General features: G+C 51.4%; 3 protein-coding genes across 3 annotated transcripts; 1 reads left to right on the top strand and 2 right to left on the bottom strand.

Moving 5' to 3' along the window:
* Nucleotides 1-413: 413 nt before the first annotated feature.
* On the bottom strand, nucleotides 414-3,278 carry Tmem258 (transmembrane protein 258). Its single transcript, XM_047518592.1, has 4 exons — nucleotides 3,166-3,278; nucleotides 1,678-1,787; nucleotides 1,016-1,152; nucleotides 414-518 (listed from the first exon to the last, which is right to left on the bottom strand). The coding sequence occupies exons 1-3, from the start codon at nucleotides 3,166-3,168 to the stop codon at nucleotides 1,026-1,028; spliced, it is 240 nt and encodes a 79-aa protein (XP_047374548.1). The 5' UTR covers nucleotides 3,169-3,278; the 3' UTR covers nucleotides 414-518; nucleotides 1,016-1,025.
* A 179-nt stretch (nucleotides 3,279-3,457) lies between these two features.
* Nucleotides 3,458-7,740, top strand: Fen1 (flap structure-specific endonuclease 1). Its single transcript, XM_047516930.1, has 2 exons — nucleotides 3,458-3,621; nucleotides 5,853-7,740. The coding sequence occupies exon 2, from the start codon at nucleotides 5,871-5,873 to the stop codon at nucleotides 7,011-7,013; it is 1,143 nt and encodes a 380-aa protein (XP_047372886.1). The 5' UTR covers nucleotides 3,458-3,621; nucleotides 5,853-5,870; the 3' UTR covers nucleotides 7,014-7,740.
* A 1,643-nt stretch (nucleotides 7,741-9,383) lies between these two features.
* On the bottom strand, nucleotides 9,384-24,160 carry Fads1 (fatty acid desaturase 1). Its single transcript, XM_047516932.1, has 12 exons — nucleotides 23,716-24,160; nucleotides 21,612-21,722; nucleotides 20,903-21,100; nucleotides 20,088-20,189; nucleotides 19,851-19,979; nucleotides 15,018-15,078; nucleotides 13,596-13,672; nucleotides 12,671-12,768; nucleotides 12,403-12,499; nucleotides 12,084-12,163; nucleotides 11,864-11,989; nucleotides 9,384-11,585 (listed from the first exon to the last, which is right to left on the bottom strand). Exons 1-12 carry the CDS (start codon nucleotides 23,920-23,922, stop codon nucleotides 11,534-11,536), a joined length of 1,338 nt encoding a protein of 445 aa, XP_047372888.1. The 5' UTR covers nucleotides 23,923-24,160; the 3' UTR covers nucleotides 9,384-11,533.
* Between the last annotated feature and the right edge of the window lie 832 nt (nucleotides 24,161-24,992).

Raw genomic sequence — 24,992 nt, 5'->3', positions numbered from 1 at the left:
TCTGACTCAGGGCCCCGCCCCGGCTGTATCTCCAGCCACTGTCTTCCTGGCCAGCTAGCGGAAAGCCTCAGGGAACAAGCTGAGCCTGGCAAAGGCACCCCGTTCAGAGAAGGGAGGCTAGGTTTAGAAGAGGGGATTGGCCCAGGGCAGAGGGCAGAATCAACTGTCGTAGGTTCCTAGAGAAGTGACAGAAGAGGGTAGGCCTGGACCTTCCTATCCATAGGTAAGCCTTCAATTCCAATGACAAGCTACCCCTGCCACAAAGCCCTCACCCCCATGTGTAGAAAGCAGGTTCCCAACAGCAGGAACCATGTGAAAGGCAGATGAGAGTTGGAAAAGGGTGGGATTGGACTGGGGACATAACACAGGCCCCACGCCACTCCCACCCCTGTAGAATGGGCACAAGACAGGACTGTCACACATCTGCCTTTATTTGAGCAGCAGGTGGGACACTTCTAGCAACGGTAAAAAAATTAATTTACAAAAGCAGGGATTTAGTGAAGCCACCTGGTGGGTACCTGAAAGAGGAAAGGCCAATCAAAACCAGACCAAGGACACTTCTTCCCACAGCCTGTCCCTGAAATCCCACCCTATGCCCCTAATCAAGAGCTGACAGGCACACTAATCCTTGGAGGACGGGACACGAAAGCTGACTGTTGGGTTATCTGCAGCAAGTTTTAAGTCTTAGATATTCTTCAAGTCATTATAATAATATAACAAAGCAAATGTAAAACCGTAGGAAGCCTTTGCATGCCTCTACCTAGAAAACCCCGAAGACAGACCAAGGCCTGGGGCGGCATGGAGAACCCAGAACAAAGTAGGTCACACTGGGCTCAAATCCCCATGAGTAGCAGGGAAAGAGGCATATGTGCTCAGGGTCCCTGTCCATCCTAGCAAATCTGTCTCCATGAGCCACAGGGTTTTGCAGGAAGAGCCTGAGGACCCCGTGGCTATGGGAGGCTTTTCCAGGCTGTGCCTCAGAGATGTGAGAGTCCCACCCTGTCACAGCTCTTACCCTTGGGAGCTCATACGTAGATGCCAACCCAGAGGAGAAGGAAGAGGACTCCATAGCCCATGAAGAGTGAGGCCACCAAGGAGATAAGGAGCTCTTTGTAGATATCCCGTGTGTATTTGGTGGAGGTAACCTCATAACTGGACAGGGCTGTTAAGGAGAAGTGCTGACGGACTGTGGGATGCAGGGAGTTGCCCCAACATCATTCTGGGGAGAAAGGTATGGGCCAAGGTCTTTCTGGCTTAATGAAGCCAGGAAAAGGGGCCCAAGAGGTGTCTTGGACTCTGCTGTTCCATACCGTCCTTCCATCACCCTGATGAAATGATACCTACACCCCTGTCATCTCATGAGTGGCAGGGCTGTGACCAACGCTCAGTCCTACTGCCACCTGAGCACACCCTTCATTACACTACCTTTCCAACCTCAGCTCCCCTAACCCCCGCATCCACTCCAGTCAGACCCTCAGCTCACCTACATAGATCTCAAGAATGTTAGCTCACCTGAACTTGGGAAATAAGGCCACAATCTGCCCTTGGGCATCAGCAACCTTTGTCCATTCCCAACCCCAATATTCAAAACTAGCAGATGCAGTTACCCAGGGTAGTTTCTCCATCAGTTTCTCACATCATCTACTCTGGCCCAATGGCTGCTTGGTCAAAGGATACACGAAGAACCAGGCGGTGAAGAACATGCCAATAGCCAGAAGCACCACAGTCAGATGGGGGAAGACAGCTGGGTTGACGGGGCTGGTGTATCTGCTCATGGCCTCGAGCTCCTAAGGGAGACATGAGAAACAGCCTTGTGACTGTAACTGCTAGAGGCCCATTCCAACCTGGGAAATGTGGAACTCCTTCGGAGCCAATTATCGAGTGATTTATTATGGGAAAGACAATTATGACCACATCTTAAAACAGGTGGCATGTTCTCTTTTCAGAGAACTTGAAGGGCAGCTGGGAGTTAGAGACTGAGACGCAAAAGGAGATTACGTGTAGATCAATAGTCCTTGGCCAAGGACCACTCCGAAAATGTGAGATGTATGTCGCTACCTGGGAAAAAACACATATAAAAAGAAGCTTGCCTACAATTTCTGGAGTTTTGTGGACCTGTGTATTGACTCCAAGGTATGGAGCCCTGCTGCAAGTCAGAACCTAGACCGGTACCCTGATCTTTCTCACTACCTATCATGGAATCTCTGGACCTACCGGCACAGGACATCAGTTAAAATTCTGGCTCTACTGAATAGTCTGAGTCTGAGTGAGTGGTTATAATAATTATTTCACAGGGTTGATGTATAATTTAAGAGAGACTTGAATATTGAGGCATCTAGTTTAATGTCTGGCATAAAATGTTGCTCAATAGGTTCCCTTTCTAAGGTTGCAGGGTCCATTATGAGATAATGCCTGTGAAAGAGGACTGTAAACGTAAAGTTCTGTACAAATGTTAACTTCCATTGTCACCCACCAGCCAATGCTTCTAAAACCCAGAACATAACAACTCTAGAGAAGTAAAATGATCCCATTGTTCTAAGAGACACTGGAATTCAATTCAGAACAACAACTATGTCCCCCTCAGCTTCCCCCCAAAAGCGAGAAAGACAATCGCTGCCATTTATTGAGCCTCCAATTGCAGGCCCTGTGTTTGACACTAGGAATACAAAGATGAATAGACATCATCCCAGAGCTAGATGCACGTCAGATGGTGGTCACTAGGAGGCGTGGCAGATAACAAAGAAGTCCATGAAAGGTGGCCAGAGGTCTGTATACAGGCTGTGGGCGTTCCCAGGAGACAGAGGCCAAGTGCCTGAGCGAGTCCCAAGTGCTTCGCCAAGAAATGACATTTGCTCGGGGCATTGTAGAATGAGCACAAGTATGGCAGGCGGAAGAACTTTCCAGATAGTTAACAGATCAGAGGTAACAGAGGTAGTCAAAGTGCGCCCCAAGCCCTCCAAACAGCGAGATCAGAAGCTCAGGGAGATCTAAACCTCAGCCTAAGGAGTCCAGGGCAAGGGGTTTCCTTCCCCCGCCCCAGCTCAAGCCGGTCAGGACGTCCCACCCGCCGGGTCTCGGGCGTCTGAGGCCTCCGCGAGAGACGGCAGCGTGGTCCGGCGCCCGGCCGTCTCACAGCCCTGGGGGAACTCCCCTCGACCCTCTCACCATTTTGCCCCGCACACGGTAAGCCGCCGCTCTGCCACCGGAAGAACACGTCGGCAGGCGCAGGCGCCCGGCCCGGCCGGAAGAGGCGGTGTCCCCGCGCGAGTGGCATTGTGGGACTTGTAGTCCCGCGGGTTCGGGTGTTGGGGGAGTTGGGCCTACGGGGACCCGGGGTGGGTGGGGCGGGGACGAGAGGCGGAGAAGGACAGGGCAGGGTCGCCGACAGTCGGTTCTCCGCTGCAGAACGGTGCGCCGTGGGAGCAGCGGGCTGAGGGGGCGGGGCCTGCACGACACTCCCCAGGAGGCATTGCGCGTCGGGCGGGTCACGTGACGGGAGCGCGGGCTTTGGAAGGCGGCGGAGCTGGACACGACCCGCGGCCGAGCTGAGCAGCACCGGGACTTGGGACTCTCTTGGGCAATACCGGACCCAGCGCCGAGACTTCTCGTTCCACAGGCCAGGTGAAACTCCAGGGGAGGCACCACCGAGAACGGTGGGTTCCGCCGGGTGCGGTGGGGACCCGGGGCCTGGCGCGCGCGGGCTTCAGAGTGCAGCCGTCCCGCCACTTTCCCGCTTCGAGGCTTGGGTGGTTAGTGTAATCTCAGAACCTCTCTTCTTCACAGAGAAGAGGAGGATAATGACTTCCCCCGGATGGATCGTAGAGAGTTTTTACTAAGACCGGGTACTGGAAACATTTATGACATTCCACTTGTTTTAGGCCCCTTTCCTGCCTCCGTCAGTCCCATGCCGCGAGAGAATAAACGGCTATTGGGGCATTGCCCTCTTTGCTCATGTTCTGTCAAAACAGGCATGAACCAAAGGATTGGATGGGGAACATTCTGGGGGGAGTTGTACATTTGTTGTCTCAGTTCACCTTGGCAGGAATCCTGCAAGCCAGGAGTGGTTATCCTATCACTTTTCTGCAGATGAGAAAATCAAACTTAAATGAATTAATAATGTTACTCAGATGGTAACTACTGGCCTTTAGATTCAGGGTTGAGCTGTTGCCATCGCTATTCACGGAGGAACTAAAAGGAAATGGACCCTGAAGGAGGGTGAGAGGAAGGCACAGCTGGGCAAAATGAGAGAAGTCAGGCCTCCTCCCAAACTTTCTAAGCTGAGCGAAAATGAAAGGAGGCTGGGCTTATCCTAACCTTCCTAACTGTAGAGATTGGCTGGGAGGACTGGGGTCGTGGAGCAGTGGTAGAGCGCTTGCCTGGCACGTGTGAGGCACTGGGTTTGATCCTCAGCACCACATAAAAAAAATAAATTAAAAAAAAAAAAGGTCAGGAACCAGCATGAGAAAGATTCTGATGCCATACTGAGGTGTTTGCAGTTAATTAGAGGGAAGAAGGTAATAGAATCACTTATGCCTGGGAAGGAACCCTGTGAAGGAAGAGTGAGAACAATCAGAAGGTCTAGTAGAGAATTTCTTAGAGTCAGGACACATGCCATCCTGGGGGGGGGTACAAGATGATTTTATGTTGCACCTTAAAAAAAATATCTTTTTAAATAGGTGTTTAACATATCAAAATGTAACTGATGTAAAACATAATGTGGCTTATGATAAGTTCTCTTTTTCAACTTATTTTAGTTTTTTAAACTGTTAAACTATTCAAGAAACTGTAAAGTGAATAAAAGTTGAGGTGTTAGTTGGAAGTGACAAAAATTGTGACGATGTTTTGGGAAACACCCGGAAAGATTTGAACCACACAAATGCAATACTGGCCAATTGACTACAGCCTGCTAGCCCCTAACTCAGGCCCTAGGGTGGGGTTGGAACCATGGAGTTTACATTTCAGACTTGTGGTGGAGCGAAAATACAAAGGGGAAGTCTTAAAACTCCCAGCAACATCCTGATAAAAGTAGAAACTCTTGCCTGGTGCGATAGTGCACACCTGTAATGCTGGCGCCTCAGGAGGCTGGAGGATCGTGAGTTCAAAGCCAGTCCCAGCAACTTAGCAAGGCCCTAAGCAACTTAGTAAGATCCTGTCTCAAAATAAAATATAAAAAGGACTGGGGTGTTGCTCAGAGGTTACGTGCCCCTGGGTTCAGTTTCCAGTAACAACAACAACAACAAAAAAAAGGTAGAAACTCTTATGTACTAAAGGGGCTGCAGAAGGGAAATTAAAGCAGCTTGTTAGGTGGTCACCTTATCCCCATTCAGTTATGTTTTGTTTGCCAGTCTTTCAAGAGTGCTTCATCAATCCAAGTTCTCCAGAGAAACAAGTCAGATATAAGACATATTTGCTTAACTAATATTTGCCTGCCTGTTAGGACTCAGTTCTGCCATTATAATTCCTGGACTCCTCAAGCTGAGCCAAGTGCTGTCCTCAGGCCTTCCATGGTCCTTGTTTTAGTCTTTTTTTTTTTTTTTTTGGATGAATTACATCATTGCCTTATCCACAAAACTTTTAAGTCCCTCAAGAACATCCACAGTATCTGAGTTCCTATAGACACCCAGATCAGTTCTTAGTACTTAGTAAGACTTAATATTAATTGAATGGACTCTCCTGCTAAACTGTAAGTTCTTGAGAATGAGACAGTCATGTCTTGTTCATCTTTTCATCTTCAGTTGTGCTGACTTGGTTTCACTATTTTGTGCTAATTAGAGCTAATGTTGGTGAATTAGCACCAGTGATAACCCTTGGCATCCTTAAGGTTTCTCCTTTTACTCTTTTTCTTATTTCAGCACCTCTTCCATATTGCCATGGGAATTCAAGGCCTGGCCAAACTAATTGCTGATGTGGCCCCTAGTGCCATCCGGGAGAATGACATCAAGAGCTACTTTGGCCGCAAGGTGGCCATCGATGCCTCCATGAGCATTTACCAGTTCCTGATTGCAGTTCGTCAGGGGGGCGATGTGCTACAGAATGAGGAAGGTGAGACCACCAGTCACCTGATGGGCATGTTCTACCGCACCATCCGCATGATGGAGAATGGCATCAAGCCGGTGTATGTCTTTGATGGGAAACCGCCACAGCTCAAGTCAGGTGAGCTGGCCAAACGCAGTGAGCGGCGTGCTGAGGCGGAGAAGCAGCTGCAAGAGGCTCAGGCTGCTGGGGCTGAGGAAGAAGTGGAAAAATTCACCAAGCGGCTAGTGAAGGTCACTAAACAGCACAATGATGAGTGCAAGCACCTGCTGAGCCTCATGGGCATTCCGTTCCTTGATGCACCCAGCGAGGCAGAGGCCAGCTGCGCTGCCCTGGTGAAAGCCGGCAAAGTCTATGCTGCAGCCACCGAGGATATGGACTGCCTCACCTTCGGCAGCCCCGTGCTGATGCGACATCTGACCGCCAGTGAGGCCAAGAAACTGCCCATCCAGGAATTCCACCTGAGCCGGATTCTGCAGGAGCTGGGTCTGAACCAGGAGCAGTTTGTGGATCTTTGCATCCTGCTGGGCAGTGACTACTGTGAAAGCATCCGGGGCATTGGGCCCAAGCGGGCGGTGGATCTCATCCAGAAGCACAAGAGCATCGAGGAGATCGTGCGGCGACTTGACCCCAACAAGTACCCTGTACCGGAAAATTGGCTGCACAAAGAGGCCCAGCAGCTCTTCCTGGAGCCCGAGGTGCTGGATCCAGAGTCTGTGGAACTGAAGTGGAGCGAGCCAAATGAAGAGGAGCTGGTCAAGTTCATGTGTGGTGAAAAGCAGTTCTCTGAGGAGCGAATCCGCAGTGGGGTCAAGCGGCTGAGTAAGAGCCGCCAAGGCAGCACCCAGGGCCGTCTGGATGATTTCTTTAAGGTCACTGGCTCTCTGTCCTCAGCTAAGCGCAAGGAGCCAGAACCCAAGGGATCCGCTAAGAAGAAGGCAAAGACTGGGGCAGCGGGGAAGTTCAAGAGAGGAAAATAAATGTGTTTCTCTCTGTTGTCCCTTCTTGACCCTGGAATATTTGCCCTTCCCTCAGGAGCTAGAGAGACCTCCGCCGAGTGGGGGGGAATCCATTGCTACCCTAGTGCTACCTTTCTCTGTCATGCTGTTTCCCTTTTTTACTTGATCTCATGGCAGGTGGGCCACAGAAGTGCTTTGTTTTTTCTTTTTTAGCTCAGGAAAGTGTGTCAGGCTCAAACCACTTCTCAGGCAGTTTAATGGATGCTGGATCCATGGCTACTCGCAAGTGATACCAACAAGTTTTGAAGGAGGAAGAGGGAGATTAAGGGTGGTGAACCGGACTACATGGAAATGATTCCCTGGCTGGCCAACTGGTGGCTGATGGGAGGTGATGGATCCAGACTGTGCTTCCTAGTTCAGCTTTGACCCACCCTGAAGAATAGCCATCAGGAAGATCCACGTTCAGCAGATGGGACAGGCTACTGAGAAAAAGGATGCAGAGAAGCAGAAGTCCCTGCATTTGGCAGCAAGGGTTTGATTCCTGGCTGTGTCTTGGGATGGGCAGAAACTTTAAATTGCTATGTAATAGTTATGCAGAGGAGTAAGATGATGATATTCTTTTGGCCTTTCTTGGGCAATCAGTAGAATTGAGATTTTGGGATAAGACACTGGTTTTCATGTGCTGTTTTTATTTTAGAGATATGAAGAGGAAAATGTCAATAAAATTGTGTTAGTATCCAGAACATGATGTTCTTTGAGAACATTTGAAAATATCCAGTGCTTCATGCTCCAGGTAGACGATGTTCTTTTCACGCTACGGTGTTTTGCAAGTGGCCACAAGAGGGCACCATGCCCAGTACAATGGCCACAGCAGCTATAGCCCTTCGGAGGATGCCTTGTTTATCTTGCTACGAAAGGAATTTTAATAAATTGAATGGATTCCTGATGCTCCACCTACTCTGTGAGATAAAGGAGCTCCTTTGAGAAAGCCTCGCAGTTTAGATCAAGTACCTCATAACATCCAAGTATTTACTTTGCCAGGTTGTAGATTGTGAGGGCTGCCATTCAGAAACTACTTTCTTGTGTGATATCAGATTCAAGTTGCTCTTTCTCATACAGATGAATGTTTGAAAGTTTTATAATCCTGGTAGTGCTTGGGGGAGAGCTAGCCTATTGAGCTTCTGATGTTTTAGTATTCTTATCAAGGCCATTTGAAGTTAATACATAAATAACTATATGAAATTTAAGTTGAAAATATTTGACAGAGTAGACGGAAGATTAAGTACCGTGGGTTTTCAAATTTCTAAATGGAAAAAGCTGTGTTCCAAGCAAAATCTTAAGTGAAATCTCAGAATATAAGAGCTCCTCTGATTGAAGCTGGTGAAGCCCCAGCAATGGCTCCATAATAAGGGAACTCTCTGGAAACCACTGATGCAGAAAAGTCCCAGGAACTTGGTTCTGCTTACTGCTCTACTCCAGTGTTTGAGGATTGGAACCAATTTTCCAGATTGAACCACACCACGACTTACCTGAGCTCTACTTTAAGTCAGGTCATTTGATTTGAAACTTGCAGTTATGGTGTTGGAGCCTAGAGGTGCTAAAACTTCTTAGGCGTGATCACCTCTGCAGCATCTCTAAGGACCTATGTCCTGTGATAGTCAAATACACGTGGTTGGCTTTCCTTGTTTGTTTTGGTATTGGGGATTGAACCTAGGGGTGCTCCACTGAGCTACAGCCCATCTTTTTTTTTAATTTTGAGAAGTTCTTGCTAAATTGCTGAGTCTGACCTCCAACTTTTGATCCTCCAGCTTCAGCCTCCCAGCTATTTGCCATGCACCACCACGCTTGACTTCAACTTGTTTTAAAATTTGTTGCTTGGTCTTTTCTAGAAGTTCATTAATCTAACTTTGTGTGGGCATGCTGCGGGGAAAATCTTGTCTGCAAAATGTTTTTGCTCAGGAGAGCCATTTTACCAGGATGAAAGGTGAAGAGACCTTGCTCTGCTGTCCAGTTCTAGGGCATTGTGCTTGCAAAGATGTAGGCACTAAAATAAAAAAATGAATGAATGACTCAGAATGGAAACCAGAGGACAGAAGGGTGGGGGGCATTGTCTTAGGAGGAGAAAGTGATGGCAGACAACTGGGCAAGGGTGTCAAGGCAATCTAGCATCCAAACATGGTGGAGTCATGGGGAAGACGTGGCCTTGCCTTTCCTTGCCGTGGACCATCCTTGCCTGCCTGGGAGAGTCCTGGTGCCCCTTCCTATTCCCCAGAGGAGTATACAGAGGGAGTCTGCAATGATTCATGTTCCAAAAGAAGTTAAGAGGACAGGTCCGGTTACCAGGGAATCCTGTGCAGATAAGCATCATGGATTATAGTGAACAGCCTTCATTTGGTCAAAATTAACTTTATTTTTCAGCTTTACTTCATCAGGATATGGTAACATTGGCACACAAAAAGATGCTGTCATTGAGCCCGGTTACAGAAAACGCCTCCAGACTGGTAGTAGAAAGATAAAAATAACAAAGGTAAACACAGAACTTGAAAAAGTGAGTTTACATGTTCTGCCATGATCTGTGACCAAGGCGGCTTTTCCTCCATAAGCCTGTTTTCTCATCTGTCAGTGGGGTTTGAGATCACCCACTTTAGCACTAACCATCTTCTGTTACCCTGTGGCCATGTGACGCCAGTGGTGGGGGCTGAGCAGAGAAGGCCACAGTGGTGCAGATGCTTTGAGGACCTGGTCTTGGCACAATAAAGTTTACTGGTGTTTACTAAGACTGGTGGCCTGGGCCCAAAGCCAGTTGGCTCCATAGGCTGGTGACATCACACCATGTCAAGTGTGAGGGATCAGGAATGGGGAGGGGTCAGCACCTATCCGGGAGTGAGGGAGCCAGTGAAAGTCACTCTTCCATTCTGCTTCTAATTCTACCCAGGACTTGAATGGGGCTCTCTGCAGGGCCCAGGGGGGAAAGTCCTGCACTCCTGCGACCTGCTCTCCCTGGCACTTGACAATGTAGCCCTGCCAAGCTCTCCAGGGTCTGCCCCACTTCCCAAAACACCAGGTGTGGGCTCTGCTTCTGCCCTCGAGTTTGAGATCTCTTCTCCCAGTGTCCAAATGCCAATACACTAGGGAGATGCTACTGAAGAGCCAAAGAAATAATGCCCTGGCTGGACTGAGGGAGCAGCCTGAGCACAGCACTGTGACACTCCAGGGAGAACCAGGGCCTGGCTGGCCACAGGCTTAGGGAGGAAGGTGGTTGAATGCTGGCGCCAGGCCCTCAGAAGACTCCGGGGTGTGTTCCTATGTTCATTCCCTGGAAACATGAGTTCAGCTCACAAACCAGAAGATGAAGAAAATGGCATGTCAGTGCTAAACTGATTGGCTTCACCAGAGGTATTCCTAAATCCCTATCTGGTCTCCAGATAAATAAGATCCTGGGCGGACAGAGGAAGATGCCTAGCTGCAGCAATAATGACCACGAACTTGTGTTTTCAACCTTCCTATTTCTGATTTAGAACTGTGAAGTGATTAGTCTAACCCATTACTCCTGCTAGAAAATGCTGTCACATAATTTAGGGTATATATTGTTTCTATTTACAGCCCTTTGACTCTTTATGGTGGAAACTGGTCACTTGGGCTCACCAATTGCTATTAAACTTGGAACTACAGGTTGTGAGGCAAAGGGAAACCATTGGGAGCCCCATTTATTTCTGGGGAGAAGGAAAGACCAAGTCAGCCATTTGCTTGCTAGCTGATAGAGCAAGAAGCAAGCCCTGAGTTCTGGGAGTTCTCTTCCTTGGGGTGGGGGATTAGAAGTGAATTAAACGAAGTGATTTTTAACAGCCAGCAACTCCCTACCTAATGTTCCCTCTGGACCTTGAATGGAACATGGGACCAAAACCAGTGGTACCAAGATCCTTCAGAGTCACACATCTATCTCCAAAACCACAATCTTGGCCTTGGCCCTGGTTGTTTTTGAAAGTGGAAAAAGGCCTCTTCCAGCAGCAAAGGCAGATGTGGGCAGATGTGGGTGCTGAGCTCCCTGGCAGTGTGCCGGGTCCCCGGATTCTATGCACAAATGCTTCCTTTCTAAATCTCGCCCAAAGGGTTCAGCTGCTCTCTCCCTCAGAGGTTAGTCAGCAAGGGAGGATGAAGTCACAGAGAAGTGGCCCAGGGAGATGTCCCCTTAGGTGAGTGCAGTTTTAGTACCGACTCGCCTGGTGCGGGCTCAGTAGGTCCCCTCTTCTCATCCCCCGGTTCACCGCTCTTCATGTGCCAAAGTAGAAAAGTGAAACAACAGAACTGACTCTCACTCCTGCTCCAACAGCTCCTCCCCTTCTGGGGACTTGCATGTCCCTACACCCCTCTTGGGGGCCTAGATGTGTATCTAGAAGGTAAAGGGAAAAGTTGGAGCCTGACCTTTCTGTCCCCCAGCCCTCCCCCATGAACACTGGAATCATAGTGGCGCTGCCCCTCAGGTGCCCCTCTGCTTTGGCTCCGGCATCCCTTCCTCTTCAGGTGCAGCAGGGAGGAGCTCCTTACTGGTGAAGATAGGCATCCAGCCAGAGCTGCCCAGACTCCTTCAGCGAGCTGCGGGGGTGACGGGAGCGCATGGTGAGGGAGATGGGCAAGCGGGCCCACCAGAGATGGAGGGACCAGGCCCTGCGACAGGAGCCTCTTCACTCTGCTCCCCCTTGCTTCTGAGGAAGCTAGCCGGGCCACAGCCCTGAGGGGAACTTGAGAGAACAAGGGCCCTGTGCCAGGGTGACCTCCATCGCAGGTGACAGGGAAATGTTCCCGCTGCTCCCCACCCCACAGGGCACCGTTCCCACTGCCCGGCCCTCCCTCCCCTGGGCTCAGATACTCACTAGACAATGTCGGCGAAGGCCGAGAGCAGGGGCTTGGACTGGTACTCTATGCCGTGCTTGGCACACAGCGACTGCACCAAGGGTGCCACTTTGTGGTAGTTGTGTCGGGGCATCGTGGGGAAAAGGCTTCAGGGAGGGAGAGTAGGTCAGTGGCTTTTGCTCCCACCTGCCCCGCCCCAGGCCCTTCCCAAGACCCTGCTTCCTGGGGCCCCCAACTCACTGGTGCTCGATCTGGAAGTTGAGGTGCCCGCTGAACCAGTCGTTGAAGAAGGACTTGTGGACGTTGCATGTTGCCTGCAGCTGGAGGAGGAGGTGGGGGTGAGTGTGTCCAGGTGGCAGAGCCAGAGGCCAGCCCACCCTTCCTCAGGGCAGGCTCGCTGGAGAGGCCAGGTAGGTGGTCCCTGGTCCCTCCTTTCACGTTAAGGCACAAAGCCTCAAGCTAGTGAGGGGGACACTCGGGAAGTTGTTTTGCTGTTACCATCCTCCACCCTTTTCGTTAGTTGTGTTATGCCTGGGTCTTCCAAATGACCACCCCTTACCTGGGTGGACACCCAGTCCTTGTTGTGGTCGTGATCAATGTGCATGGGGATGTGGTTCATCTGTGTGACCCACACAAACCAGTTGCTCTCCAGGAACCTGTTGGATGTGGCGCACAGGCAGAAACGGTAAGAGCAGAGCCCAGTCTTCCTCTTCCTCAGGAGCCGGCCTGTGCACCGTCCTGGGCCGACTCCTGAAAGAGCCCCTGCAGCCCCCAGACCCAGCATTTGTGCATTCCCTTGCCAGTCCCTCCACCCCATCAAACACTACCTGACAATGAAGAAAAGGCCCAGGAAGCCTTTCAGCCCCAGCAGCGGCACGTAGGTGAGGAAGATGCGGGTGTAGAAGGTGCACATCCAGGCCAAGTCCTGCAGCGTGAGGGGCAGAGGGGCTGCCACAGCTGCTCTGGCTCCGCTCCCCCACCCTCGACCAACTGGGGAACTTGGCCGTCCTCAGCTTTGCCTCAGCATCCCCATCCTGCCACACCTAGTGTCACTGCTCCTTTCTGCCGTTCCTGTGGCACTCCCAGCCCTCCTTGCCTGTCCCTTCACGCAGCCCCACAAGGCCCCGACCTCCGGCAGCTCCAACCTATCTGAATGCTGCCAAACGAAACTTCCAGGACAGGGTTCGTCCACACCAGTGCCCTGGTCAAAGCCCCATCCCTTTTCTGCACAATGAGCCAAGCCCAGTACTCGCCCCCGAGGCTGGAGTCCTCGGTGCTACGCCCACTGGCCAAACTCACCCCTTACCCCCCAGCTCCTGTGCTGCAGGTCCTCGCCCCTGCCTCACCTGTGCCAGCCAGCTCCCACCCATCCGGAGGCCAGCAAGCAAAGGGACTTTACAAAGCAGACACAGCCAGGCCTCACGCAGTCCCCAGAACCTTTGCCTGTACTACTTTTCTGACACCAATCACATTCTGCCTCACGGAAGGTTCCTGGAGAGGAGGGACTGTGTCCCCCTCCTCTTCCCATTCACCTCCCCCAGCACAGCAGCCTCAGGACACCCTGGCTGCCTGAAGCCCCGCATGGGAGGCAGGCTGCTTGCTGAGTGGTCTGTCCAGAGACAGGGCGTACCACACCTGGTCCTATTATTTGCTCTAAGTTGGGCCTGGAGTTTATTTCCCCCGGAACACCCCTTGCCCCTACAGGGTACTGGAGAACACTGGACATGAGACTCTTGTGTCATGGATACTCACCACCCACTTCTTCCGCTGGATAACGAAGTAGAAAATATACCACTGGAAGTAGAGGGGCAGCAAGGCTGGGGGCCCGACTGGGAGGGAAAAGGGGACAGGAAGGAGGTCTGAGCCATGTGACAGTCATGGAAGGGTTGCTATTAAGAAATGGTCCCCAGCACGGGGCTCCCTGCCCATCCCCTCCTCTCTCCAGCTGTCTTGGCACTCCTCCGTTGGCCCTGAAGGCAGGCAGGCACGAATACCCACCCGGAGGAGGCCAGCTCCCAAGAGGAGGCCAGGGAGGGTGAGGGGTGGGAGGGGCATCTTTGTCCCGTGACAGAGAGAAACTCAGACCCCAGGTACAGAACGTGCTCTGCCCCATGCCTTTAAAAGGACACTGTTAATGCTCCCAGCGTCCCCCATGCTGCCCTGCCCCAGCCCTGCCCCTACTGTCATCTGCCATGTTCTTGGTTGCTCCACCACGCAGGTCAAGGCAAGGGGCAGGGGCAGGAAAATGTGCACATGGGTGCATGCGTGTGTGTGACCCTCTGACCCCTCAGAGGCCGAGGCTCACTTCCTTGGACTAGGGACCTGGGCTTGTGCTGCCCCAATCCCAAGTCCTGGAGGTGAACTCTGGGCAGAGGCAGAGGAGCTACTTCTGAAAGAAAACTGTCAGCTGGAGAAATGGCTCCCATCCTATGCCCTGCCCCGTTCCCTCCCCGTGTCCTCTGCAGCATCTGATGCCACTCTAAGCCCAGCATCACATGCCTGTCCAGGGCTCCTCTATCTTCCTGTGCTCTGGATTCTGAAATTCCTTCTTCCACAAGTCTGCCCTGCCCTCCTTTCTGTCTTAGGGACAGTTGGGAACGGGCAGTCAGGATGAAGGCCTTCACACTCATTCCTTCCCCACTTCCTTTAAATGTCTGAAAATTCAAAGGAGTTTTAAGGCTCAGACTTTGGGCTGTCTGGAGCAGACTTCCAAACAGGATAGCCAGACACTCCCGAAAGAGCTTATGCAACCACAGCCTCTTCTGCTCAGCCGACAGTCCTCCTCAGGTCCCATCTTCCCACGGCTATGTGGACATTTAGTGCCCTACAGGTTGGTCTGGGCCCCATTAGATCACCTTGACCTGGGTCTCTGTGACAAGGTGTAAGGTGAGGTTTAAAAGCTTAATCAGAAGGCCCCACCTGACCACTCAGTTTCCTCATGGAAAGAACTAGTTTGCCCCCAACACAAATGACCTTTAGTCAAACATGAGCCTGTTGGCTCTGCTCAGTGGAAGGGCTAACACTTCCCAGGCAGGGAGTGACAGGAGCAGGGTGGGTACTTGCCCAGCCCCTTTCCTTAACTGTAATGCCGTCAGGGCTTAGAAAGCTGTTTCCTCCTCATACCCCGTGGTGGCCCCTCCCGGGGTGGCTCCCATGGTGGGTGAAGACACTCACTCAGGAAGAAGTACTTGTGCTGGTGGTTGTATGGCATGTACTTTTTCTTCTGTTTCCCAAGCTATAAAGAAAAGCAAACATAATTTAGCAGTCACCAATTACAGGCCAGTCACCCAGTCCCCTCCCCCTGACCTTGGCTTTTCCCTGCTCAAAAGCTGAACCCACTGCAGGGGCCATCAGCCTCCTGGTGCTACTAGAAGGCTCCAGCAGCTCTAGCCTTACCTCCAGCACCTACAGCGAGAGGCCTTGGCTGCTCTGTGCATTGTGGTGACATGGCCCACGGCTCAGTGGCCTATACCACACCAGGATGTGTATAAGGCAGAGTCTGTCTGACCTCAGGACTTCCAATAGTCACCCAAAGACCTCTGTCATGAGTTTATTCAGGCCCCATCTTTGCCTTTCCTGTCTCCCATCTGGTACTCTGGACATCTAAGTCTCCATGGAAAACGCCTATGTAGGCAGTTACTCCTTCTATGTCCAGCTTCTAATCCCATCAAAATCTTTTTGTACCGTGATTTCAACACAAGCTCTATAAAGTCCCTTTGAAAAGTTAAGTAAGGTTTGGCAAGTACGTGTGGAAAGGGCACCAAGAACTACTTTGCAGTTTGAAGGTTCTGGCAAAGTTTTCCCTGTGGGTGGTGGTTATTTAGTAAGCCTAGCTACTAGAAAGACAGGCTGCGGCTGCCAGGCCAGTCAGCCAGCCAGAGCTGCTGGTGTGTCTGCTCTGCTCTGTCACTCCACGGCTCCTGCATTTCTTGCCCCAGTTAGTTCTGGTGACCAGACAATCAGAAGGGCACAGCAGAAGTTTGGCTCAGCCTCTCATGAGTCCCCCCGACTGTATCCAGAGGCTACGGAGCTTACTCTGCAAGCACTTCAGCTAGATGAAGCATTCCGTCTGCATTTGCAGATTTGTTCAGTAAGCACTGGAGTACCTAGTCTGTGCCAGTCACTGTCCGGGTGTCTGCAGAGGCGAACAGTGTGAAGTTCCTACCTGCATGGGGCTATAACCTGAGGAGAGGAAGCTGGTGACAAATTGGTAAAGAGCTCAAAATAACTTAGATTACCAACAGGAAAACAGGGAGAGCAGGCAGTGATCTGGCAAAGGTGGTCAGATACAGCCACCTTCAGGTTTCACACCTCAACTTTACCGTGAGCCAGAAAGAAGGCCAGCAATGCAAAGATTCAGGGCAAGAACACTGAAAGAAGGGACAGAGGAAACAAAGGCTCTGTGGATGTTCAGATCAGAAAACGAGGGAGCAGTCGAATCACGTGGGACCTCAGAAAGCTCTGTAAGGTCAAGGTGGGTGCATGACCTGCTTTGTGCTTCTAAAAGGCTCACTCTGGCTGGAGTGAATTGTAGGGGACAGTCACAAGTGAGGAGGCTGAAGCTAATCCAGACCAGAGAAGCACCTGACTAGGTACTATGGTTTGATGTGGTTTGCTTTCTAAGGGTTCCTGTGTTGGAGGCTTGGTCCCCAATGTGGTGATGTTGGGAGGTGGTGGGGCCCTTATAAGAGGTGGAGCCTAATGAGAGATAATTAAATCACTGGGGGCATCACCCTCAGAAGAGACTAATGTGATTCTTGTGGGACCCTATTAGTTCTCCCTTGAGAGTGGAGCAAGACTGGCCTCCCCTGGTCTCTGGCTTATCTTACCACAATTACTCTCACAGGCCCCCCTGCCACTGTGACCGTATCTGCCATGAGGCACTTACCAGAGGCCAAACTGATAAAGCAGCCCAATCTTAGACTTCCAGCCTCCAAAACTGTGAGTGAAAAAGATCTCCTTTATTTATAAGGTACCTAGCCTTTGGCATTTTGTTATACCAACAGAAAATCAACTAATACATGGCAGGGGGGCCACAGTGGAGTTGGAAAATTTGATGGAATTGGGATATATCTTGGAGGCAGTGTTAACAAGGTTTGCTGGTGACCTGGATGTAGTGGTGAGGGACATTCCACCTCAAGCAACATTAACTGAACGGGGAAACCTGGAAGACCCACCTTTCTTGGGTGGTGGGGTGGGTGGGGAACTTCTATGCAAAGGAGCCCCATCCACTGCTCTCTTTAGATGGGACTCAAATGTCATTATGGTCCCCAAGACTTGTCCCACCATGTTGAGCCCCTCAGAGGTCAGAAGGGTTCTGTTATGGGCTAAGTGTCCCTTGCACCTCTTTGTCCTCCAGGAGAGCTGGGAAGCCTAGGGCAGATGTCACAGAATTAGCCAGGGCATGGCTGTTCAGTTAAGCTATTCTGAAAGGGACGGAGCAAAGCCCTACACAGCCCAAGCAAAGGCATGCACTAATAGGCAGCCTGTCTTCAGCCCCATGGCTAGAAGGAATAACACAGCGAGAGCTCACTTTGGTTTCCAAGTCTTTCTCTATTTCAAATATCTGCAGATCAGTTTCCCCCCAAAATCCTAGTACCAAGAAGCAGAAAAGGTAGTGGTGTGAGAAGGCTCCTTCCATCTAGTCTCCCCACCTTTTCTTAAACCCACTGTAATGACAACACAAGTGCCAAAAGCCCAGTGCTATTCCTAACACTCAACCCACTGTATTAGCTTTCTGTCACTGTACCAAGATTCTCAAGATCGACAACTTAAAGGGAGGAAGATTTATTTTGGCTCATGGTTTCAGAAGTTTCAGTCCTTGGCCCCTTGACTCCATTATTTCTGGGCCTGTGGTAGGGCAGATCATGGTGGAGCAGTGTGACAAAGCAAAGCTACTCACCTCACAGCAACCAGGAAGTGGAGAGAGAAGAGGAGGCTGGGGTCCTAACAGAGCCTACAAGGGTAGGCCTCAATGACCTACTTTCTCCAACTAGGCCCCACTTCCTAACATTTCCACCAGCTCCCAATACTGCCACTGACTGGGGACCAAGTCTTCAACATGGGAGCCTTTGGACATTTTAGATCCGAACCATAATACCCACACTGTGCTCAACGCAGCCACCAGAGCCAGGGCAAGTTCATCACCTGCACAATGCTGATCCTAACAGTGCTGGAGGCCTAACGCACCACCAAAGTCAACTGCTTATGCAGTGAGAAGGAAAACAAGAACATGAGGGACAGCTTGAGAGGCCTCAAGCTAGGAGCTCCTCACGCTAGGACAGCCCGTGCTGCCCAAGCCCTTCCGAAGTTCTTCTCATGGCCAGAGGGGAAAGGAGAGCCAGGCTACCTTGAACTCCTGCCTGGAACTGAAACACATTCAATGAGAGTTCAATCCCTGGCAAGCAGAATTGTCATTAAGTGGGGGAAGGGGGCCTGGCAGAACTTTGACCACAGCATGGAACTGGGGGACAAAGGTTTTAAATTAACCTCTCAAGGAGCTCTGCCGGCCACTCAGACCCCTCCACTGCTCGCTGAGCTAGTGCACCCTTCCTTCAGCAGGACAATCCCACTCACACAACTCAGACCCAGTGCTGACCACCCTGGGGGGTCAGGCTGGAATCCAAAGGGTGGAATAAGTACAGTTGCCCACTGGTTTTTCAACAAGGGGTTGGCTCCCCGATCCCCCACAGATGCCAAAATCTGCAGCTGCTGAAGACCCTCATATAAAGTGGCATTTGCAAGTAACTATAGTCCCGTGGGCCTGGCAAAATGGGCTTTGGTGTTTATTTTGAACCCAGAGCCCTTGCATGCTCTACCACTCAGTTACACCCCCAGCCCCTTCCCAGTAAAAAAGACAAAATCACCCGCCTGCTAAGTGCTAGGGATTGAACCCAGGGGCATTTTACCCCTGAGCGACATCACAGCTTCTTTCCTTTTTCATTTTGAGACGAGATTTTGCTAAGTTGCCAAGACGGGCCTCAAACTTTCAATCCTCCTGCCTCAGCTTCTGAGTCATTGGGATTGCAGGCGTGCACCAACATACCCAGTTATCCCTCCTGGGATACCTTAAATTCTCTCAATTACTTGTAATACCTAATACTATGGAAATGCTACAAAAACAGCTATTTTACGGTCCTGCTTAGGAAAATGTTTTTTTTTTTTTTTAAGTGCATATGTTCAAGTTACAGACACCAGTCTCTCTTTTCTGTTTCTTTCTTTCTTCTGAAGTGCTGGAGATGGAACCCAGGACCCTGTGCATGCTAAGCAAGCACTCTACCACTGAGCTCCATTCCTAGCCATTGAATTTTCTTTTCTGAATATTTTCTTATTTATTTATTTAAATTCATTGTACACAAATGGGGTACAACTATTGTTTCTCTGGTTGGACATGGAGTAGAGTCGCACCATTTGCTTATTCATACGTGTACATAGGGTAATGAGGTTTGTCTCATTCTGTTACAGTTCCTTCCCCCCACCCCCAACTTTTCTGAATATTTTTGATCTGTGGTTGCTGGCACCTACAGATGCAGAGTTCAAGGATATTGGCAGCCAAATGTACTGAGTAAGCGGATATTTCAAGTACTAGGCATCAGAGGAGTAAGAGTCTACTAGCGGACTGGGGAAAATGACACTGCAGATATCCAATGTAAGTGAGAGAATCGACACGTGCAGGGCTATCAAAAAGCACCCCGAGGAGGTGCCATGTATCACCTTCAAGAATGAGCAGGGGCTTGCACAATCATCTTCCGGTCACCCTCTGGATCTGACAGCATGTGGTGCTTTCATACTGATTGAACTCAGTAGGAGGGATGAGTGATTCTCTCCTAGGCAGCCCAGTCCTGGGGGGCTGCCAGTTGCTTCCAAGAAATTCTAAAATGCAAGGGCCCCAGCCAGCCCACTCCCCGACGGATGTCTTTCCTACACCAATAACACTGTTTCCCCCAGATCCCTCTGTGCTGGCTGCTCTCCATTCCCCAAGACCTTTCACTGATAACCTCTGCTCACCTCCACAGAAAGGACCTTCCCCAAGGCAAAGAAGAAGGGATGCATGTTGATATCCGGATCTTTTCGGAAGCAATTGGGCTTGGCATGGTGCTGGAAGTGCATGTGGTTCCACCAGCTGGCAGGGGCCCCCTACAGAGAATTGGGGATGTGAATATGAAAACCTAGTCTCACCTCTTCCCCCCTCAAACACCCACTTTGAGACTGGAGTCTCAGAGAGTCCATCCCAGTGCCACTGACCTTCAGGTGGCCAATCACAAAATGATGTAGCAGGTGGTTCCATGTAGAGGTGCCGAAGACTGACAGGTGCCCAAAGTCATGCTGTAGCCAGCCAGCCTGAGCCTAGAAGAGAAAGGTTAGTGCCGAGAGCAGCCAGCCACCCAGCATCCTTCTCCCTGACCTTAGCAGTCCCTTCAGCCTGGCCCTCCTCCTTCACTCACCCAGGCCTGTGCTGGCCACAGTACTCCCAACCGAGCACATCAAGAAAGAAGTTAGGAAACCTGGGTCTCAATTCTGGCTCTGCCACTGAGTCACATGTGAGTTGATACAAGTCACGATCCCTTCTCTGTTCTTTAGTTTCCCCAGCTCTGAAGTTCCATGACTTAGGATGGACTCACATCCAGGATACAGAAAGAACTCAGAGGTAAGCAGCCTTGCCACACGGATTCTGACAGCCAAGGACTGGGTACCTTCCACTGTTAGTATGTGGGGCTCTGTTGGTGGAGGGAAAGGAGTCCAGCATCGCTGAGAAACCAGGATCTTGGTTCTCAGCACACTGGGCTATGACAGAACCTGAACTTCAAGTTTCAGAGAACAAATTCCATGGGAAGAAGGGAATTCTGGGAAGAAGGATTAGAGAGACAAAGAGAGAAGTGAAGATGTGCATGTGGCCAATGAGCACATAAAAGTCACAGAAAATGGAATGTTCTCTTTCTGCATCAACTCCCCTGGTATCTTCAGATCTGCAGGCAGCATTCTTGGTCTTCTGAATTGTACAAAGCCTTCCCCAGGGAGGCCATGAATGGCTGTACACTTGACAAGTCAAAGGCTCTTACCTGAACTACACTAAGCAGCACTGCACAGAGTAGGAAGGTCACGAAGGATGTCCCAAAGACCCAAAGGATGAGCCAGGCAGCAACATCCAGCAAGAGGATGTGCAGCAGGTATAGCAGGAAGAAGAGGTGGTTGGACTTCATGAGTCCCATCCGCTCCACTGTAGCCCGCAGCTCCCGGAACTCATTTGTCAACTCTTTCTGTGGAAGAGGAGCTGTTAATTCTTCCTAGCTGCATCCCAACACTGCTGGAGACAAGGGCCTAAGGGCCTCCCACTGAAATAGCTGTGGGAGGTCCATAATCCTAGGCAAAGATACCACAATGACAGGAGTTGCCCCAGATAGGACCATGCCTAAGAGTTAAGCAAGACTTGATTTAGGTCCCTGCCCTGCCATTTACTGTGTGATCTTCGGCGCCAAATCTTTCTGAGCATCAGTTTTCTCATATGTAAATGTATGAGAATTTTATGGGTCTATGATGGGGACACAGCAAGTGTTCAATACAGGTCTCCCACTGCTGACGACGGTGACGATTGTAGTATTGGTGGTGGCAGCCTTGGGAGAATCATGGTTCCAAAGACCTGCTCCCTTGGGCTCATGATCCCGTGACTATCTCAAAGCTCCTGAAAACTGTCACCTGTCACCTGTGATCTCTGTTTCCACCCCCCCCCCCCCAATCAACCAAATCTCCAAACAGCAAACAGGGTCTCACATTCTTGGTGGGCTCAAAGCTGGGCTGCTCCGGAGACAGTTCTCCAATCAGGAGAGAATTCATGTACTTGCTCACAAGGCCCTTGTTGATGTGGAATGCCACAAAGGGATCCTACAAGTGTGGGGAGAAGACAGCAAGGTGAGCAGTGGGCCCAGGCCCTGAACAGCTCACACGAAAGGCACCTTCCTGCCTGCTGCCTACCCAAGTGGAAGCAGAGACCACCTCCCTCCAGCCTGCTGCCCTCTGAGCTGCTTGGGCCTTTCCAACTGCCCACAGCTCAAAGTCTCCCAGCTGGCGGGTTACCATGAGAACAGCACCCCGCCAGGAGTGGGAAACACTGCCTGGGGGCTGCAGACCTGTCTGGGCTGGCCTTGGTGCCTGTGGGCAGATTTTGCCCAGGAATTTAAGCATAGATGAGAAACAGTAGGGAGGGATGGATGGGGCTATGAGACTTCTCTTCCTCTGACAATTTGAACAAGGTCCTTCTTTCTGAGCCAGCTTCTCTCTGAATTGCATGGTGAAAGTCTCCCTGTCCGAACTGTGGAACTTGTCACATTTCTCCCCGTCCTGTCCACTACTGTTACGGCAGGGTTCCCAACTTCCCCTAACTCTTACCAACCCTCCCCAAGGTGGCTAATTTTGGTGGGGTCCTCTAAGTCAGGATTCACATTAGAGGTAGGTGGGGGGCTGGCCCTTTGCGAGAGGGGCTTGTGAGGCTGGGGGCGGGGGTTGGGGCGGAGCCGAGGATCCGGTGGCACCACACATCCAGACCAATCACCGACCCAGCTGTGGCGTCCCAGGCCCCAAATCACACTGCCTGTTGTCGGACTTGCTCCATCTGCGCAAGTGCGGCCTAGGCCCACGCTGTCCACAACCATCTCGGCTTTCGAGTGGTCGCTACAGGCAACTGGCAAAGGCTGCAGCCTCACGCCTAAGGCTGCTCGTCAAAGGGAGGGGCGGGTCTTAGCCCTGCAGCGAAGCTGAAGCCCCGAGGTGATTTAACTGGAACCCTGGCGATCGGAGGCATGCTTTGGGATATCAGGGTGGAGATGGGGATGAAGATGGGTGATGGAGTTAGGGTGTTACACCGCAGGGCATGGGATTAGAAAGGGATCCAATGGGAGAAGTCTGGATCTCCGACACTTAGGGGTTGATGCAATGGTGAATGGGTCACAAGCAGTGAACACCTCCCACCCCCTGCTGCAGCCCGGGGAGGTTCCGAAAGGCTCTTTGTAAAATAGAGAATCAGTAGAGCTAGGCATGATCGTGCACACCTGTCTCAAAAAGAGCCAGGGATGTTGCTCAAAGGTAAAACACTTGCCTAGCATACGCGCAAGGCCCTGGGAGTTCAATCCCTAAGACGGTAAGAACAAAACAAAACTACAACCAAACCAACTAACCAGCGGGATCTGGGCTGGAGCGCAAACCCACCCTGAAGCAAGGCCCAAGGAAGGACAGCAGTCCGAAGTGCCAAATAGCTAAAGTCGCCCTGACATTCGGCTAAGTGACCTCCCTGGCGGTATTCAAGGACAGTTCTGGAAATCTTCGATAAGTGTGCGCCCATGCTGGTGCCCCCACCTCAGTGTAACGCTCCCTTTCCTCCCTGTGCGTCCAGCCGTGCAGTCCCTTCCCCGCGTTCCCGTTTTCACATAGCGCAGGGGATCCCAAGGCAGCGGGCTCCCGGATTCTGTTCTACCCTCGAGGGATTCCTCTCCTGCTTGCCAGTGGAGCCCAGCAGTTTCCCTCAGGCACTCCCCGGGCCTAGTATTCTCGATCTCCTTCCTCCTATCCGGGCTCTGCGTACTGTCTACGCCTGGAGACCACGGATGGAGCCTGCAGATGGAATACACGTGGTGAACAGCCAGCCCTTTGTGTGTGTGCACGTTGGTGGCCTCTATCCCCAACCCCCAGACTCTAGTTTTTACAGCTCCTCTCCACTCTTGCATCCCGTGTCGGTAGGACACTCCATCATCCGACGCTTCCTGACTATTTTTTTTCCGAATTAGTAGATGTTCCACCCAGGGCGCCAAACTTCCTGTCTCCCGCTCATTCTGCCCCCCGTCCTGGTTCGCCCCCTCCCGTGCCCCCGGCTGGCGGCGCTCACCGTGGCATCCTGCCCAGCGTAGTGGCTAATGACCCGGGAGCCCCCCGGGTGCCGGCGGGTGAACTCGCTGATGTTGTACACCTTCCGGTCGATCACGAGCCATCGCTCCTTCTCGCGCCCGGAACGCTGCGCCACCTCCTCCCAGGTGAAGTAGCGCGGGATGGATCCCTGAGCTGAAGTCCCGGCGGCCACCGGGTCGGGAGCCATTGCTGGCCTGGCGACGCCGCGCGCCAGCCGGGCTGGGGCTGTCGGGTGCGCGCTCTGGGACTCCGGGCAGCGCACGCCGGCCTCGCGAGCCCGGGAGCGGTATGCTGGCGCGCGCCCAAAGCCCACCGTCGGCGCTGGAGTTTCAGCACCCGCGGCGCGGACCACAGAGCCTCCGGGCGCGCGCTCCCATTGGCTGAGCCGCGTGGCGTGGGGCGCGAGCACCGCCCTCCCGCTGGCCCGCAGGGGCGGCGCCCCGCGGGGGACTCGTCTGCTCCAGGAGGCGCGGACACGCGCCCCCTCGCGGGTTCCTTAAAGTGGTCGCGGCTGAATTCCGCTTCCTGAGTGGTGTCAGGCGGGGAGTGGCCGGGACGGCTCCTAGGGAACATCGTGGGCAGAATAACGGTTTCCGGGGAGCGCTTGGGTGCGCCCCAGCTCGCCGGGGCCCAGGCTCACATGCAAATAGGGTAGGGCCAGGCGCGGCCTGCAGAGGCTCCGGCTGAGTGTGATTGTGTCGAAGGAAAACCGGTTTAGACAAATTGAATTTGGCAGTTTATTTGGGCAAACAAACGATCAAAAAGGGACAGGCACCATTCATAGACAGAAAAAGGAGTTGACGTGCGTAAATGCTTTTGGAGGCAGCTTTGGGTCAAATTTTATTTAATTTGACGATTCTTCCCTCCCTTTTAAGTTGACAGATAAAATCGTGTGTATTTATAATGTACACGTGATGTTTTGAGTATATATGTAGTGGGGTGGTTAAATCTAATTAACTGTCATGAGCGAGCTATGTCATTAACAGACCAAACACATTTGTGTCTTTCCACAGTGTCAGAATTTATTAAATAACAATAAATCCACAGGCCACACCACTTTCAGTGGTGGTAGGTCACCAAATACTTGTGGGTCACCTGATAGACATAAGCTGGGCAAACATGAGTTCTTATATTTATCTTAATTTCTTATATCTATGACACTCAAGTCACATCATACTTCACACACTATATATATATATATATATATATATATATACACATATATATATATATGTCATTGTGTGTGTACATATATAT

This window comes from Sciurus carolinensis, chromosome 11 (assembly GCF_902686445.1).
Source record: "Sciurus carolinensis chromosome 11, mSciCar1.2, whole genome shotgun sequence".
Classification (NCBI taxonomy): Eukaryota; Metazoa; Chordata; class Mammalia; order Rodentia; family Sciuridae; genus Sciurus; species Sciurus carolinensis.
Note: the sequence above shows the minus strand (reverse complement) of the source record. Positions and strands in the feature narration are given on the sequence as shown.